Source organism: Symphodus melops (genome assembly GCF_947650265.1).
Source record: "Symphodus melops genome assembly, chromosome: 7".
In the NCBI taxonomy this organism is placed as follows: Eukaryota; Metazoa; Chordata; class Actinopteri; order Labriformes; family Labridae; genus Symphodus; species Symphodus melops.
In genome coordinates, this window is record NC_136697.1 from 10,866,762 (window position 1) to 10,883,196 (window position 16,435).

The 16,435-nt window shown below is 39.0% G+C and overlaps 2 protein-coding genes across 2 annotated transcripts in view; both read right to left on the reverse strand.

The window, feature by feature from the left end:
- Positions 1-16,435, reverse strand: part of c8b (complement component 8, beta polypeptide) — a 168,847-nt gene that overhangs the window by 115,111 nt on the left and 37,301 nt on the right. The window lies entirely within an intron of this gene.
- LOC306827312 (uncharacterized protein) lies at positions 68-2,692 on the reverse strand. Its single transcript, XM_079349024.1, has 3 exons — positions 2,201-2,692; positions 1,374-1,558; positions 68-1,236 (listed from the first exon to the last, which is right to left on the reverse strand). Exons 1-3 carry the CDS (start codon positions 2,405-2,407, stop codon positions 699-701), a joined length of 930 nt encoding a protein of 309 aa, XP_079205150.1. The 5' UTR covers positions 2,408-2,692; the 3' UTR covers positions 68-698.

The window sequence follows — 16,435 nt, forward strand, 5'->3', positions numbered from 1 at the left end:
GCAAACGAATGAAAAAATAATTAATTAGTTAAATTATATTTAACAAGTCAAAATCGTTAAAAGTACAAGAGACAGCTAACCCTTATTTCAGTAGTAGAATACTTTATCTGAGTTAAACATGTTCCTTTACAGTACATAAATTCAGTTTGTCAATACTTAGACGGACAAGGTGCTTATGAATTCATCAAGGATCTTTTGATAACCAGCTCAGGTCCTGGTTTATTTTTTGCATCACATTCATTATCGTAAATGATATGAAATAACTTAAGGATGTAAGCCTGACTAAGAACTTTTTTTTTTCACCAAATAAAAAAACATGTAAGTCGTTGGAAATAAATGCAGTTACATTAGAAAATCTGCTTAGGGGCCCAGTATATGAAGAACTGATCATATGACAGGACATCTTTCTTTTTTCAATACGTTTGAAAATGTGCTTTATTTGTCATAAAAGTTTTAGTTGTTGTTGTAAACCCTAAGAATTCCTAAATTACACAAGCAATTTAAATAAAGAGATGAAACAGCAACTTTATCCTCACCATAGTTCAAAGAGTGACAGAGTGAGTATGACATATGGATACAGTGTTTATGGACATTCATCGTTAGATATTTATCAAGTGCATTTTAAATCCAACTTTATAACTGGCATTTCACTTTTAAGGAGAGCAGCTAGATCAAACATCAAAGATCCTTTCTTAAAATCAGAGAAACGTCACATCGTCCTGTGACTCCACCCAACACCACTGAGCGTCATAGCCCAGCAACCCCATCTCTTTATTGGGTTCACTCTCCTCCGGTTTCGTCACATCGTTCTGAGAGTCTCTGGAACTCTGCAGATCTTGTTGCTCTGTCCGTGTTTCTTCGGGCTGCTTCGTAAAGGAAAAAATACCAGAATCTGCTTTCACGACTTTTCTTACCCTGCTGGATCTGAGCAGAGCTCTTCTGATGGTGTCACCACCAGATTTAATTTGTTTTGATGGAGTGATGTTTGAGTCCTGAAGTTCTGACTTTGATAAACTTGTTCTCTTGTAAAAAATGTCAGGAATTGAGGAGGCTTGAACATGCGTGGTTTGTGTGACTTGCATGACTTCACACGTAGAGGAAGACGGACTAGGAGATGTTTCAGTAAATTCAGCACTCGGCGTGTCAAAGTAGCTCTTGACATGTTCTTCATGGTCAGTGTGTGGTTGTTGATCTCCTGACTCATATCCAGTTTCCTGAGCAGGACTCAGGTTTTCTCTGTAAGTGAGAGCACAAAAAAGAGCAACATTTAAAGCCTGAGCCCTAGAACTGTTAATGTTTTTGAGATGCATCTTGCCTGAAAAAAACTTCTATGTGAGAAACATGTTGCTGCGCATTTGCCAGACAAACTGTACCTGCAGGAGGACATGGAGGTCCCGGGTTCCTCAACAGTCACTAAGCTGCTTAGGCTGCCTGTCAGGCTGCTGCCACGGCTGACTAAGGCATCCCGCTCCTCCATCAGCCACCGCATGGCCTCGATTCCCTCATGCACGGCCACAAGCTGCCGCAGGATCCGCACATCTGCAGAACGCAGCCACCTCTGCCGGAAAAATGCCAGATTATGCAGGTGTATATAAGGTAATTGATGTCTGTGCTCACTGAAGGTGGGGAGGGGGGGGGGGGGGGGGGGGCTCATTGAGGGTGGCCCCTGTGGGTCCACCACAGGGGCCACCACAAATAGCCCTATACAGCTATTTATTTCTAAATGTTAGTTCTTTTTCTGTGTTCACATCATACTTCAATCAATGAAGTTAAAAAAAAGAGTAAAATAAATCAAAGGAATGAGGGAGGATCAGATGTGAGGAGTGTAATAGAAGAGAATGAGTGAAGGAATCCAGTCAGAATGTGAGAAATGAATGGAGCTTCATGAGAGGCAGGCCAGGGGAGGGGTGTGACAGAGAGATAGGTGACAGTGGCTGTCAGAGGGCATTAAAATGAACAGGTGAAATGGCTCAGAACAGAAGTGCTTTGCCATTTGCGTGGATGAAAGAAAAATATGCCACTAGAATAAACAGAGCAGTGGCTGCTGCTAAAACAAGTTGTGCTAGTTGTGGCTGATCATGGAGAGACTGCACACACACACACTTTACATTCATAAGCACAACAAAAAACTGTAAAATACGCAATACGTTAGCACAGAATCATAAATATCTTCAATATGAAACATCCATAAGAATCATACCATCTCTTGTTTTAAGTGGCTGAGTTTGTCAGAAAAATTCTCGCTGAAGGCAAATCTGTGCTCTCCCGTGTCCACAGCGTCAGACCTCCAGCCATGTTCACGGTCCACCGCATCCCTCATCCACATCAGAAGACTTTCTGGGGTTTTCCTGCCAACCTTATTTTCCAGTTCTCTAAGATCTGGGACGTTTAGGATTTCCTCTGCCATCCTTCCGCGCTGTGATTACTTCCAAGCGTATATAGGCTCCAGATCTGCGGCTTTGGATGGAGAAGAGCTCGTGCGTAAAGCCACTTTAGAAGTTGGACCCCCGGTGGGAAAACCACACAGCCGTATATCTAACTCACTTTTCAACTGACTACACAGTCTAAAACGTTGTAAATCCTGAACAGTCCATCAAAGCGTGATCATGAGCGGAAAAATCTGCTGCAGAAGCGCGGAACGAGCCGTGAAACAGCTGGAAGTGTGAGCGAGCAGGTCACCTGTCGGAGGTATGTAGCCTATTGCTGGTATGCAGCCCAGAACGGGATGCTGGAAAGTGGAAGTGCTCTTTGTGTAGTCCTCAAACAATAAGCGGAGCTTCATACCAGAGGTCACATGAAGAGGCTTCCCCCGTGCTCTGAATCTGTGGAACATGACTGTCTTTATTACTTTGACTTTGGGTGAGTCCAATCTAAACAAAGTCCAGGGGTTGACTTTAATAAACCCAGATTGTTGTAAATTAAAAACAAACAAAATAAAACCCACGTACTTGTAGTTAATAAATGTATAGTGGTAATTATACAACACAATAACACAATGCAGACAAACGTTTCAAATAAATAACTTTTTTTAATCTTCCAGATCAATCTTTATTTCTATAGCACCAATTCCTTTTGTTTAAAAATAGCAGGTCCAGATCCTACTCTTTTTTATCTTAACTTCAATACATTTTGGTTAAGACAGGTTAATACAGAGCATATTTAAGTAAGCAGAGTGACATTTTTGCTTGAAAGACTATGTACCGCTTTCTCCACAGGTGTCGCCAAAACAACACAAACTAAAAGCTCTCAGTTCAAACATTACTTTGAAAAGAGCTAATATATCCTGCAGAATTGGCCTTTTTCATCTGCAGTGCGTGAATGTCCATTTATGGGTTGTACAAACATGAGCATGAAGGTGTAAAACTGAGAAGTCAAGTACTCTTTTGTCTCTATTTTATAAACTTCAGTATCCTGTATTAATTGTTAATTATAAATGTTAGTACTGTATTACCATGTCCCTTGAATGTGATTACCAAAGAGGTCATTTCGTTGTAAGTATTGGATGAAATGTAGGCTATGTGCACAACCTGTTCACAGTTGCAGTGACCCCTTTAAAGCACATTTGTTGTTTTTTAAAGCACACATCTTGCTCATCAACCATCTCTGTCTATTTTGAATATTTACATAGAATATTTGAATTATAGTTCATACATTGCTCTCTCACAGTTACTTTTTATTTTGTTTATAAAAAAACTCTGATTTTTGAGTCTATATCTAGGCCACAGTTTGCAGGCAGTTGGTATGGAGTTATTGACATTACAACTTATGAAATCATAAAAGGCTGTTACGTACACATTTAAGATTTATTTATGCATAGATGTGGCATTATATCACCCCTGCAATAAAACTGTATACATCTCAAATCTCTCCCTTTTATATGACTTGTTAGTGTTCTGGAGGCAAGATGCAGTAAATTCAGTGATCTCAATTAAATGATTATTAATGAGTAACATGCATAAAAAAACCAGGATATATTTGATCAAATATGAAGTTCCTAGTAAATAAAATAATGAATACAACATATGGAAAGGAAAGTGACTTTGATTTAAAATTGATTTTCTTTTTTTATATGAGCAGTAGATGTAGGTGCTCATCATGATGTATGATGCATACTGCCCAAAATATTATCAAATTATATTGACTGCCATAGCCTTTTTGTGTTCTGTAATGCATTGTGTCATAAAATGTCATGCAGGTCCTATGCAGTGTGGAAGTGCTCCAGACAAAGAGACTGTGCAGAGGAGTTCCACATCCCACTTTTAGACACACAGCCGGGTCACACATGCACACAGGAAACTCACATCTGCCACTTACTCAAATAGATCATGTATTTTTATTCATTGGTCTTCTCACCCCACATCAATGTGGTTCAAAATCAGAGCAGCTCTTAAGGGAGCTTCCTGATTCATCTTGATTCAGGCTGTACCCTAATTGACCCATATTAAAAGCATAGTTTAAAGAGTGTTTAAATTATATTCATAAAACAGCAGCAACTTATAAAAAGGTAAAACAACCTGTATGACTCAACGTTCATTTCTGTTGTTGAAATAGTGTACAGAAAACAAAAGCTAAGAGCTCAAACGTGATCTTTATGAGTGAAACTGTAAAAGAAAAAAGAAAAACCTTTAGGTGGGTTTTAACACTGACTACTGTTAGAGGAAGATAAACACTTCTTCATCCAACACTGAGACAACAGCCAAGTTTCTCTGTCTGAGGATCAGCTACCACACCGCAACAGTTTAACAGTGGATTTAATTATCATTTATCATCATCATCAGCACCCCACACACAAAATCTGTCCTTCTAAGAGAAGGGAAATTTTACTCATAACGAAAAGCTACTTTAGAGGTGATCTTGTACAGCTTACATCACTACATTCATTTAGCATGTTAATTCTAAAATGACCACCAGATGGCAGCAGACATTCATCACACAGTTATTGGACGATATTGTTAGAGGTCTGAACAATCAGGCCTGGGCTTTTTTCCGCACAGGTATGTCCTCAGGGGACACTTTCATTAGGTGTGTTTTCTTTAGGGCACAGTTTAGGTTTCACTGACGAAGCTGTGAGACCCACAGCTGGCCTGAAAACTGAGCCTGAGTCAACACTGTGAGGTCATCTCATCTAGTTATGAATCAATGATATGTTTTCTGTGATTTTACAGGGGAGTCTCTATCATTAATTGTTTTAAGTTTATTGACAAAAGTCTTGACTGCAGAAAACTCCACTCATTTCATCAAGGTATATTAGCCATATCTGACAGAAAAATTGTGTTATTCCATTACAACATTATGATGAACAGCAAGTGAAATAACTACGTAAAAAGTAGGTAAAAAAAAAACAGGTAACTCCATCTCCAGGTGAGGCTGTAAAATAGGACCCTCGTCCGTGTTTCCTGGGCAGCTTACAGTGACCCTGAGGTCTTCATTACATGAGGTAGAGTAATCATAAAAAGGCTACACATAGAAAGAATTATGTTTTTTACGAGCTGGGGCCTCTAACTTCCAGTTTTGAGGAAATCATAAACTTAAACAAACGTGAAAAAGTGGTCAAAGAGTGGATGTCATTGAAGGGGCAACATTATGAGCAGATAAGATTTTACAGCTTCTGTCACTGCAATTAAGTGAGATTTACACCGAATCATAAAAAGGATGTGGGGTTTATTGGGGGAAGTTGGCTTTTAATTTATTTTAGTTTTATCGAATCACCTGAATGTGAAGAGCAGATAAATTAATATATATGGGGATATTTTATGTCTCCCATCCCTTTTGACATATAATGTTAGTATATGATGAATGTTTTTACTAAACTTGACAGAAGTTTAAAGTAATGACGTAAACGCATGTTGAAGTAATCCCTAAAAACGAGGCAAGCTTTTTGTGTGTTTGGTATTCAGCAAAGACGGAAAGTCTGACATTACTTTTTATGCCTAAATGCTCCAGGCTGAGCAGAAAACGATTTTCAAGGGCACCCATACCCAGAAGCTAAGTCTCTCCCTCCAGTCTAATGCCCCGCATGGGACTAGCAAAAGGGTTTTTCAATATGCAGTACTTGTGAAAAGTTGATTCTGTTTTGAACGTTTGTTTGTATTTCCCAAAGAAGAAAGCACCAAACAGTCCAGATGCCAGTTTGTTTATGACACGAGGATGCTTCCTCAGCAGATCCTAGCCTGACGCATTTGCGGTTAGGCTAACACTACGACTTGAGCTATTTCATTTAGGAGACATACTAGCAAGCAGTAATTTAAGTTTAAATCACATCTTCAACATGTGTTTTCTGTTAATAATGCTTTTGAAAACTATTTCAATGCAGACAATGTTTCGCTAGCTGTAGCAAGTGAGGGGGTTAATGGTTATTAGCACAGGGGGCTAAGAGATGAGCCAGGCACATGTCAAACTTATTTATTACTAGTCCTAACTATTAAAACAGTAATGATAACTTTGTTTTTCATGTAGGAAAAGAGGAAAGAACCAAAAACACTTCTGTTACGTGGTTCTCATACCGCAAAAAAAGTATTTTGCTGATAGAACATGTCTACCACTTATGGATGTGGACAGAATTTATGATGTCTCTTTCACACACAGAAAATGCAGCGAAGAAAAAGAATAGTAACTTCCTCTTGGTGTATACTAATTCCCCAGTGATTAGGATTGAAGCGTGGCTTGTGTGTGTCTTTGCATGCTTTGAGTCAAGGGGTCAGAAAAACAGCAAACTGAGGCCAGTGGGCCAGGAAATCCTCCAGGTTCACATGGTCCATGGAAAGCGCTCACATACCAACAAAGCCAATCAGGGAGAGAGGGAGGCAGGGTAACCCTCAACCTTTACAGCACAATTAGGCCTGAAAAAAATAACTTTCCTAAGAACAACAAGCTCCCGGGTGTGGAAACCTTTACCTGTCACATTTACAAAACACAACACATAAGAACGTTTGTATTTTTAAATTCTAAATCAAAATTTTGAACAGATTTCAGAGACAAATTTAAGGGCTGCGTATTTGGAAGTACTCTTTCACTTAATTGTTAGACTTGAAGAGTGATGCGACTTGAATGTCAAAGAGAGAGGAATTAAACTTCCCTAAATTTCTTCAAAAGAGTGAAAAAAGCACATTACCTAAAATGCCAAACCTTTCATTTAATGATCTATTTCACATTTTTTTAGAATTTATGGGGGGGAAGGATTTTTAAGGAAACAGTAAGTTAATAACTCCCACTGCTGGTGAATTTTAAGCTGGGTGATCATGCTGTTCTGTGCATCTGTTTTCATTTAGGAAACTACGGAGGGATTAAATGAGTGTGGAACCGTAATGGATCTCATATGTATGGAGAGGCCCATTTACATCCTGTAATCGTGCTCTGTTTATTCAAACCATGACATAAAACATGGCTGCCGGAGCTGAGAAAACACATAAATACAGTAATTACTATGCGTGAGAACTGTACAAAGAAGTCCATAAATTTTCACCGAAAAATTGCAAATATGAATTGAATCAGCCTCAAAATGCATATTAAACTGCTACATGAAGACAAAATAAAACCAGAGGTGCACATTGTTTGGATGCATGACATGCATAAACAGATAGCCCATACTTTCTGACTGCGGGGTCAACAATTGATTGCATCTGCATCAATCTTTGTTGTTTAAACAGATGGCAGCGGCACCAAAGAGCTTGTGCTGTGCCTGATCGAATGCCTGATAGGAAAGCCCAGAGGAGCCCGTGTCAGAGGCCACAGGGGCCAGTAGATTCTAAGCACATTAACATTCCTGAATAAATAACCTCAGGGAATGTTATTGTGGAAACATTAAACAGGATTTTCCTCCCCAAGCCCAGGAGGACAGCCAGGCATCACACTGGCATCTCCATCGCCCCAGGTTAAGACGAGCTAAGGAACATAGTGCCAAAAAGAAGAGGTTCCTAAACTCCCAATATCCCATACTTACTGCACAATATGAAGGAATGCTGGTTTTATGTCCCTACTGGTACAACCACACTTCACTTTGTCAAGACAATACATGACCAGTTGTTGTAAAAACCCAACATTTATTTCTTGCAGAAAAACTTCAGAGGACAGTATGGATTTGACTTTAGTTTCAGTTTGTAGAAACGTGTGTCCTTAATATTGGACTTCTTGGACTTCTGAAAGAACAGAGGTAGAAGAGTAATGTCAAGTAAATTCATTAAAGCTTTAAATCACCCATTTGTTTCAAGAGCTTTTGGAACATTTTTTTCTCAAAACCCTCCTCTAACAAATCAGTTCATCAGGTAATGTAGTCTAATACTGTACAACAAACTTGCAAGTAATCCGACAAAGAACGTGTCATGACCACATCTGAGCCAATAACTGCAAAACTGTAGCCTCCTTGCTTAAAGTAAGAGCTAGAAATACAAATCTTAGAATTATGAGTTTCACTGACTGTGCCTCACTATTCAGTAGTCTCATACCTGACCATTCACTCATTTATAGAGCCTGACCTATAAAACTGAAAGTGTCATGGTTTTGTCTCGTTTCTGTTGTATTTCAGAGTTTAAAATTCTTTATTTCCTAGTGTAGATTGTTAAAGTACGTTTTTGTTTGCCTTTTTGTTAAAATAAATAGATTTCTTTTCGTACAGTAGTTTGGTCCAGTTACCTGTTAAAACCCGTGACAGACCGATAATATCAGCCAATATATCAGTATCAGATTCGGCCCTGAAAATCCCATATCAGTTGGCACCTACTCATTTATACACTGGACAAATTGTGCACATTATATCCAGTTATACAGTTTCCTCTGTGTATCAATAGTACATCATATTTCTTGTATATATCTCAGATAATCAGTGTTCTTCACAACATTTCAGTTTTGCTTCAGAATTCTTTTCTGCCATAAGTTCCTGGCATTTAGTAGAGTAGGCTATAATTTATTTTTCCATTACTTTAAATGCCCAATTTATTATTCCCTTGTTCCCCATTGTTCTGTTTTTTTTCACTCTATAAATAACTAACTGGAGGCACAAAAAGGTGTTTTATAACAGTCATTGTTCGCAGCCAAACGGTGTCTTTCTATGTCTGGTGCTGCTGTGCACGTTGAGTTATTATTGCTGTATGAAGATGGAGTCTCTGGTGTTGAAACATGTTGTGCTGCTGTGAGTGACATGTATGAAAAGTGCCTTTTCATACATGTCACATGAAGGTCGCATTAATGCAGTGGTTGTTTATTATCATGACTATATAATTTAATATAGTTACATCATTGTATGGTAATTAACAGGTCAGTTCATCAATAACTTGTTTAAAGAAAAATACCAACATACAACCTTTACAGAAGTGTCATCATTCATGTCATATATTTAATAAACGCTTCAAGAAGGCTTCACTAATGGATGTACAACAAAATCATTGATCGATCCCATAATCAATACTGATTCCACTGGGAGAATATATTAAGTTTTAAATCAATTGAAACCTGATGTTAGGAATGACCACCAATGTCCCTATCTCTTCTTCTTTTCAAAACCTGTATTATTATTTTTCTGCACAAGCTGTAAACATTATATGGAAGCTTTAATGATGAATAGCTCTCGTCAGTAACTGTGTGCCTGTTTACACATGATGATACAAAGTCATATTGACATTTAGTCATTAAATCAGCCTCTTTTTAACTGTTTTTTGCTCTCCTGGGGGAAATATCTGGCTATTAAGCAAACATTTTAAACATTTTTATGTTCTTCGTGCTAACTTTGTCCATTTGCTGGTGCTAAGCCGTAATTGTACAATTAGTTGGCAACAGCTTTCTTTCTATTGAAAACCGCTGCCTGTCTTAGGAAGGAGAAGGGCCAAATGAGCCCATCAAACTGTCAGGCAATGACTGAGGCAAACCAAGTCACAACTACAACTGCAGTTTACACATTTAGCAAAGCCCACAAGACCGGCAAGGATCAATAATATTTAAATAGAGAAACCTGCGATACAACATCAATATCCAATAACTATAAAAGTCAGAGGAGTCATGCCTCAAGTTCAAAGTGAACATGCATTGCATAAACAAGTTCTTTTTGGGGACTTTAGATGGGAGTTGGATTTTGGACTTTGTATTAGTAAACTTTTCTTGTAGTTTTGTGTGTCTTCTGCTAAATTGTTTTTTTTGTTTTTATCTGCTCATGGGTCCTCCTCCTTATATATATATTTTTTTACAAACAAAAACGATACCAAGATAGGCATACTTTGACAACTATGTGCAGTACAAGTCAATGGCTACAAGACAGTCTTATAGGACCAAGTGGATACAGCTTCTAGTTTAGCTTTTGCGTCACCTCTGCGATGTCAACATCAATTTTATTTTATAAAGTTATTTGCTTTAGTCATGAACATGCTGGTCCAAAAAGCAGAGAACTCAAATCAGAGAGTTCTGAATCAGGTCAGGAGTCTGATAGCCTCATATCAGGATGACCTGATTATGACAGCTGCATCTGTAACAGGCTGCAGATGGATCTGCCAAGGTCCTGAAGGAGTCATGGACCTGGTGTGAACTTTTTGTTTCAGGGGCGTCACAGGCCAGTCACGCTTCATGGCAGATAATCTCCTCGGGATTACAGGGCTAAACAGGAAGAGATAAATTAATTAAGATCCCAGGTGCTTCAGAGAAGGCGTTAAGATGGCTTTGGATTATAACAAGGTGATCTTTAAATCACGTGAGCATCATGTACTTGAAGGGCCCGGTCTGTTTATATGGGTTATCCAGGGTTTACTTTACTGATGTTGTGTTAAATCATTAACTATCACAGTCTAAATCAACCCTCACTGTGATTCAAATGTCAAATAAAAAGCATGAGTCAGTGCTTTTATGGTTGCCAAGTATGCAACATTCAGAGATTGACTTCAAAATGACAATTCCCGACACATGAATTAAATCCAGATTTGTCATAAATCACATATTTGTCCTCATTTTTTCAAGTTGTATAAATTCTTAGTGCCACATTTTCACATAATGAAGCAGGAAATGAACAACAGCGCAGCTATACTATATATATATATATATATATATAGAGAGAGAGAGAGAGCTATGTGCAAGTAGGCAGATTTTAAGTAATGAGTAGTGATAGTGGTGCATCTCAGATAATAGAACAACAATATGTTCTAGAGCTATATAAAATAAATGAATACTAAAAGAATAAAGTGACCGTAGTGCTATGATGGATAAGATATGAGAACTGATATCAAACAGAATAAAGTGGAGACGTGGGCATGTTCAAAAAGTTGCACTATACAAAGTCTTTGGTTTAATATAGATTTTATTGACATGTTTCAAATTCCACTCTAATCACCGTGAAACGACCTCTCAAGCAGCTGACCATTGGATCCAAGAGGAATGCTAAACAATGAAACCCTCTGCTGTTTAATGACAACACTTCGACATAGAAGAGCTGTTACTGCCAAATTCTCCTCCTAAATCTGTCCTTACATTTTGTGTTGTAGGAGTTGCCTGGAGAGGAGACATAACCCACAGACTCCTCCTCCTCTGGATTTGACCTGTAACTGTTAGTGCAGTCTGGCGTTAGGAGTGCACTTTTCCTCCCCTGTTGAATCATACATTCCTAATGTTGAAGATCAGAATTACGGGAGGACCACAGCTCCAAACACACTGATGATTGAATGAAATATAGTGGACTTGATTGGGCGATTTTTCTCTCTCAGGCCAAATGTGGGCTTTCTGTAAGTAATCTCTCTCCGGGGACATATATTCATTGCTTGAAAGGTCACAACTGAGCGCCTGCAAAGTGACATGAGAAAGAAAGTGAACAAGGTCAAATGCCTCTGGACAAGTGCCAAAGGAAATACAGGTTTCCGTACTAGTGTGGTACCTGAGACGGAGAATTAATCAGAGAGGAAAATTTAAACTCTGTCTTCCTCCCTGCTGTTATTTTCTCTTTTTTATACTGCCTAAAGCCCTCCTATTGTATATCTGGTTACTGGCTGAAAACAAATGAGTCTCTATAGAGAGGCTTACGTAAGCATCATTACATTGTACATTTTAAATGTTTACATTTTTTGGCACTTACCATGTGTGTTATCTCTTGATAAGGTTATCATTAAGCACCTGAGGACATACAAACTTTGCCCTGTACAGTGTGCTGACAGAATAACCTCATTGGTGATAGCAACCAACCGGACCAACCTCCATCCATCTCCTCATCTAAGATACTGAACAACATGTGGCATAAGAAGATAAAGAGGCCTCACTAGTGAGAGGTTGCGGTGCTGTCAGCGAAATAGCTGCCTGTGCCAGGTGAACATATGGAGAGCATCAGAGCACGCTGCTCACAATGTTTGATGAAGTCAGTGTTTGTGTTCTGTCAGCAGTATATTCTTCTTGGCCTCTCTCCCATGGGGCTCCTTCAGACACATATGGAGGTGATTTGTTCAAATTCTTCAGCAGAGAAAGAAGTAATGGCCTTGGGATTTTGGAGTTGGAAATCAGTTTGATAGGTCGAGACTGGGTGAGGGTTTATGTCTTTGGGGGTACAGAGAATGGGGGTTTCTGTGAGAAATAGCTTTCGAGTGGGTCATGTAACTTTCTATATTGTGTTCAGGAATGGAAGCTGCTACATGACTGTGACGTCATCTAAAAAATACTGTGAGTCTCAAACCCCCAAGAGAAGAGCGCCTGGTCTCATTAATGTTGAACAAACCAAATTGCTTCTTTATGCACTTTGCTTACAAGTGATCTCCACTTGTAAAGCATGACAATGTTAATCAAATGACCTATTATCTCATATCACAGAGTGTGCAAGAAGAGTTGGCCTGAAGTAAAGTCTCCTTTCATAAATAAGGTGTATCCTGAAATGTAGGTGAAACACGAAAAGTCACAATTAATTAAAATTATTGAAAATTGGCCAATTAAAAAAAAACGTTTTTAAATGGAAAAGGTTAATCCTTTGTGGGCAGCTTTGGACCGGTGTTAGAGTGGGTTGTATGTCATTTGAAAGGTTGGTGGTTTGATCCTCTGCTTATGCAGTCAACACTTCAGAGGGTCACTGAGCAATAAGCTGAGCCCCAGTGTCTGGCCACCTGTGTGTGAATGTAAATAAATGGACTTGATCTTGTATACAAATTTTCACGTCTTCTGACTATTCAAAGCACTTTTACAGCCAAAGTCACACCAACCCATTCACACACTGATGACAGAGGCTGCTATGTAAAGTATCAATAAGTATTAACAAATCCATTCATACACAATTCACAAGCGGGAGTAACTGTGGGTTAAGTGTCTTGGCCCAAGGACACATCAGATATGTTGCTGAAGGAACTGGGGATCAAACCTCTGACCTTCCAGTTGAGTAACGATAGCCTCCACTGATCCACAGCCTTCCCATGAGTGAATGCTATATGAGTGCAGTCCATGTAGCACTCTCATGGGTAAATGACTGTCGAATTACTTGGAAATTGCCTCAAAGCCTTACATCTTGGACATTCTCAAATAGCCTCTTAGGTCCTTGGTTACCCAAAGAATGTTTTTTTTTATTTCACAAGAATATTTCTGGATAAACTTGTCATGATAATGAGTTATCAAATAAAGATGCAAGATTTATTTTGAATGAAACAATCTCAGACTGTACTTTGCATCCAAGAGGAGCCTGTAGTGTAAGACTGTCTTCAAGAGGCTACAAGAAAAAAAAGAAAAAAAACCCAGCCAAATTTGATTTGGTAGTCTTGTACTTCAGGTCATCCTTTAATCTCCTGGGGTCCAAAATCACTAGAAATGTTGAAATCCAACGTTTTTGAGACGTTCTGAAAACAAATCCCACGGGAAAATAAATTGAAAAATTACCTTCAGCTTCATCAGAGTTGGCACCAGAAAAATGTCGCAGCAGCTTTTAAGCTGACGCTTTGAGGACCATTAAAGAACGGAAACGACTTTAATAGTGTCCCAGGATTCAAGAAAGTGTTTGTAACAAATGACTAGACTGTCTGACATTATCAGGCTTGGGCCCTGTCGCCAGCAGTAAAAGGCATAAAGGAGAAATGGCTTTGATGGCTAGCTCTTCAAACCATTGTGTAATATTGTGGCAAATACTTACAGTACGGTACATTGTTGTCCCATATGAGATGAATAACTGGAAAGGTTGATGACAAGCTGAAAAAAACATGCGAGTATAAGTGTTAAATTATGAAGAAAATGTGGGGTTATTAAAATTGAAACCATAGTCACACTATACCCAATGTGAACATGAGACTGATTGTGACTGTGAGGCCCGGTCAGGCTAGCCATGTCTCCATATCAGCTGTGAGAAAGGTTGTGATGGCAGGGAATTGGCCTCCCTCTTAATGTTTACATTCTCCAGACACAGGGGAGGATGAAGAGAGCGAGAACGAGGGGGGAAAAGAGAGGCCGAGGGGAGAGAATTAGTTACAGCTGCAGCACTGCAACTCAAAGACATCCAAGAAAAGGCCTTCTGGGCACGGACACAACATATTATGGTGAACATTATGGTTGAGAGTAGATTTTTATGGGGGGCGTTTGCGTGTATTGTGTGTGAGTGAAGGGCAGATAAGGGAGACTTACATAACTTTTTTCAGGCCTGCTGTCGTCTCTTTGCTTTTGTTTCTGTCCACTCGAACTAAAAAATGTTCCTTTAAACAATAGTGTAGAGGAATGAAAGATGTGGCGCATTTCTGTGTGTATGTGTTTCAGGCTGTTATTGTCAGTCCTGGAAACTAATTGTGTGCCATGAGCCAAGTTAAGAAAAACTCCCTGAACGTCCGAAATCTTGGCATGGCTGATAAGTCGAGTTCTCCCAGGGAGCCAGCCATCATCATGGTGTTCTTTGAATAAGACAAACATGCCCAGTGGAGCCATAATGAGGTCACTTATCAGGCAGGGCATTGGGAGGGTGTGCCGCTTCCTCTCAGCATCCCTCCATCTGTCAGGGAGAGGACAAATGACCTCAGCAACGACTGCCAATAATGTCATGTGGCGTCAGACTGTATGACATGCTGCAAGTTGACTGAAGGAGCAGACAGGCCAAACTTTTCTGAAGTACAGCCTGTCCGGAAGAACGAGCCAGGTCAGATATTTTTATATTTGCAACCAACTCATTTTAACTTGAGTGAGATTTCACAAAAACACTTTGATTTTAAATCAAAGCTCAATCAGGCAGAGGCCAAGAAGCTCTCATATTGTAAGAAAGACAACAACGAGGGCAGTGCAATCAAGATTGTATGTTTGTGTGATGAGGAAGAAAATCAGTTTCGTCGTTGAAGTGTTTACAGTTGTTACAGACGACAATCTTATTGCGAGAGGCGATGTTGGTTTAATTGGGTGTGCTTGTGTGGGGAATCACTTCAGAGGAGCCACAACAGTGCGACAGAGTTCATGAGAAGAATTTGTAAATCTCAACGGGTAATTGCTTCACAAGTAATAGGGGTTAAACTGCGGTAGGAAAACACAACAACAGTTTTTTTTTCTCTCTCTCTCAAAGACCACATGAAAAGGATTCCATTATTAGAATGCTAAGCACTGCTGATCAAGAAAGCCTCTTTGAAACCCCAAAAAAGAAAAATGGGTCCAATTGAAAACGCGAAAAAACAAAGCACTGTGCCATGTGTTGGTCGGCTGATTTCTAAAAATATACTCAACGTGTCGCCTATATCACATTCAATTACAACTGAAGATATCTTTGAGAAAATCTGGCACCACTGATGGTCCAATGGAGTGGGTCAAGGCTGGCTCACCGAGATAAACACTTCAAAGTTTTGGTAATGGATGTTTTCATTTTGTTGAACAGAGAGAAAAACACTTTAAGAAAATAAAACACACTGCCATGTTTGGAGTGGCAGAGGGGATTTTACAGCTCAATTTGATCACTTTAATCAAATGTGCGCCACAGTTGGCTTGGAGAGGTAAGAAGACACAAAATGGGTTGTAGTATTGAGGGAATTGAACAAACTATAGGGTGAATCAAACTATAGCTTGAATTTCCCTCGGGATCAATAAAGTATCTATCTATCTATCTATCTATCTATCTATCTATCTATCTATCTATCTATCTATCTATCTATCTATCTATCTATCTATCTATCTATCTATCTATCTATCTATCTATCTATCTATCTATCTATCTATCTTTCAAACCATCTACTAAAAGGAAAACAAAGCCCATGTTGTAGACAATCATATTCCTGTAAAAAGTTTTAAGTTCTCATAACAACGAAGAAACCTCTTTAAAACAATGTTTTTGTTTTTACCCATCAAACTTGTATTGGCAATGACATATTACACACTATTAGTCAAATGTATTCAATAGTTCTTCAGAAATGTCAGATAAAATGTGTAAATAATGTGCTAGAAGGAAAGCTGGGCATTTACAAAAGTCTTAAGTCATATATTTCAAAGACCATGATTGACTTTTATGGTACCCCATCCAATAGTTGTTGAGATATTTTAGTACGGGCCCAAG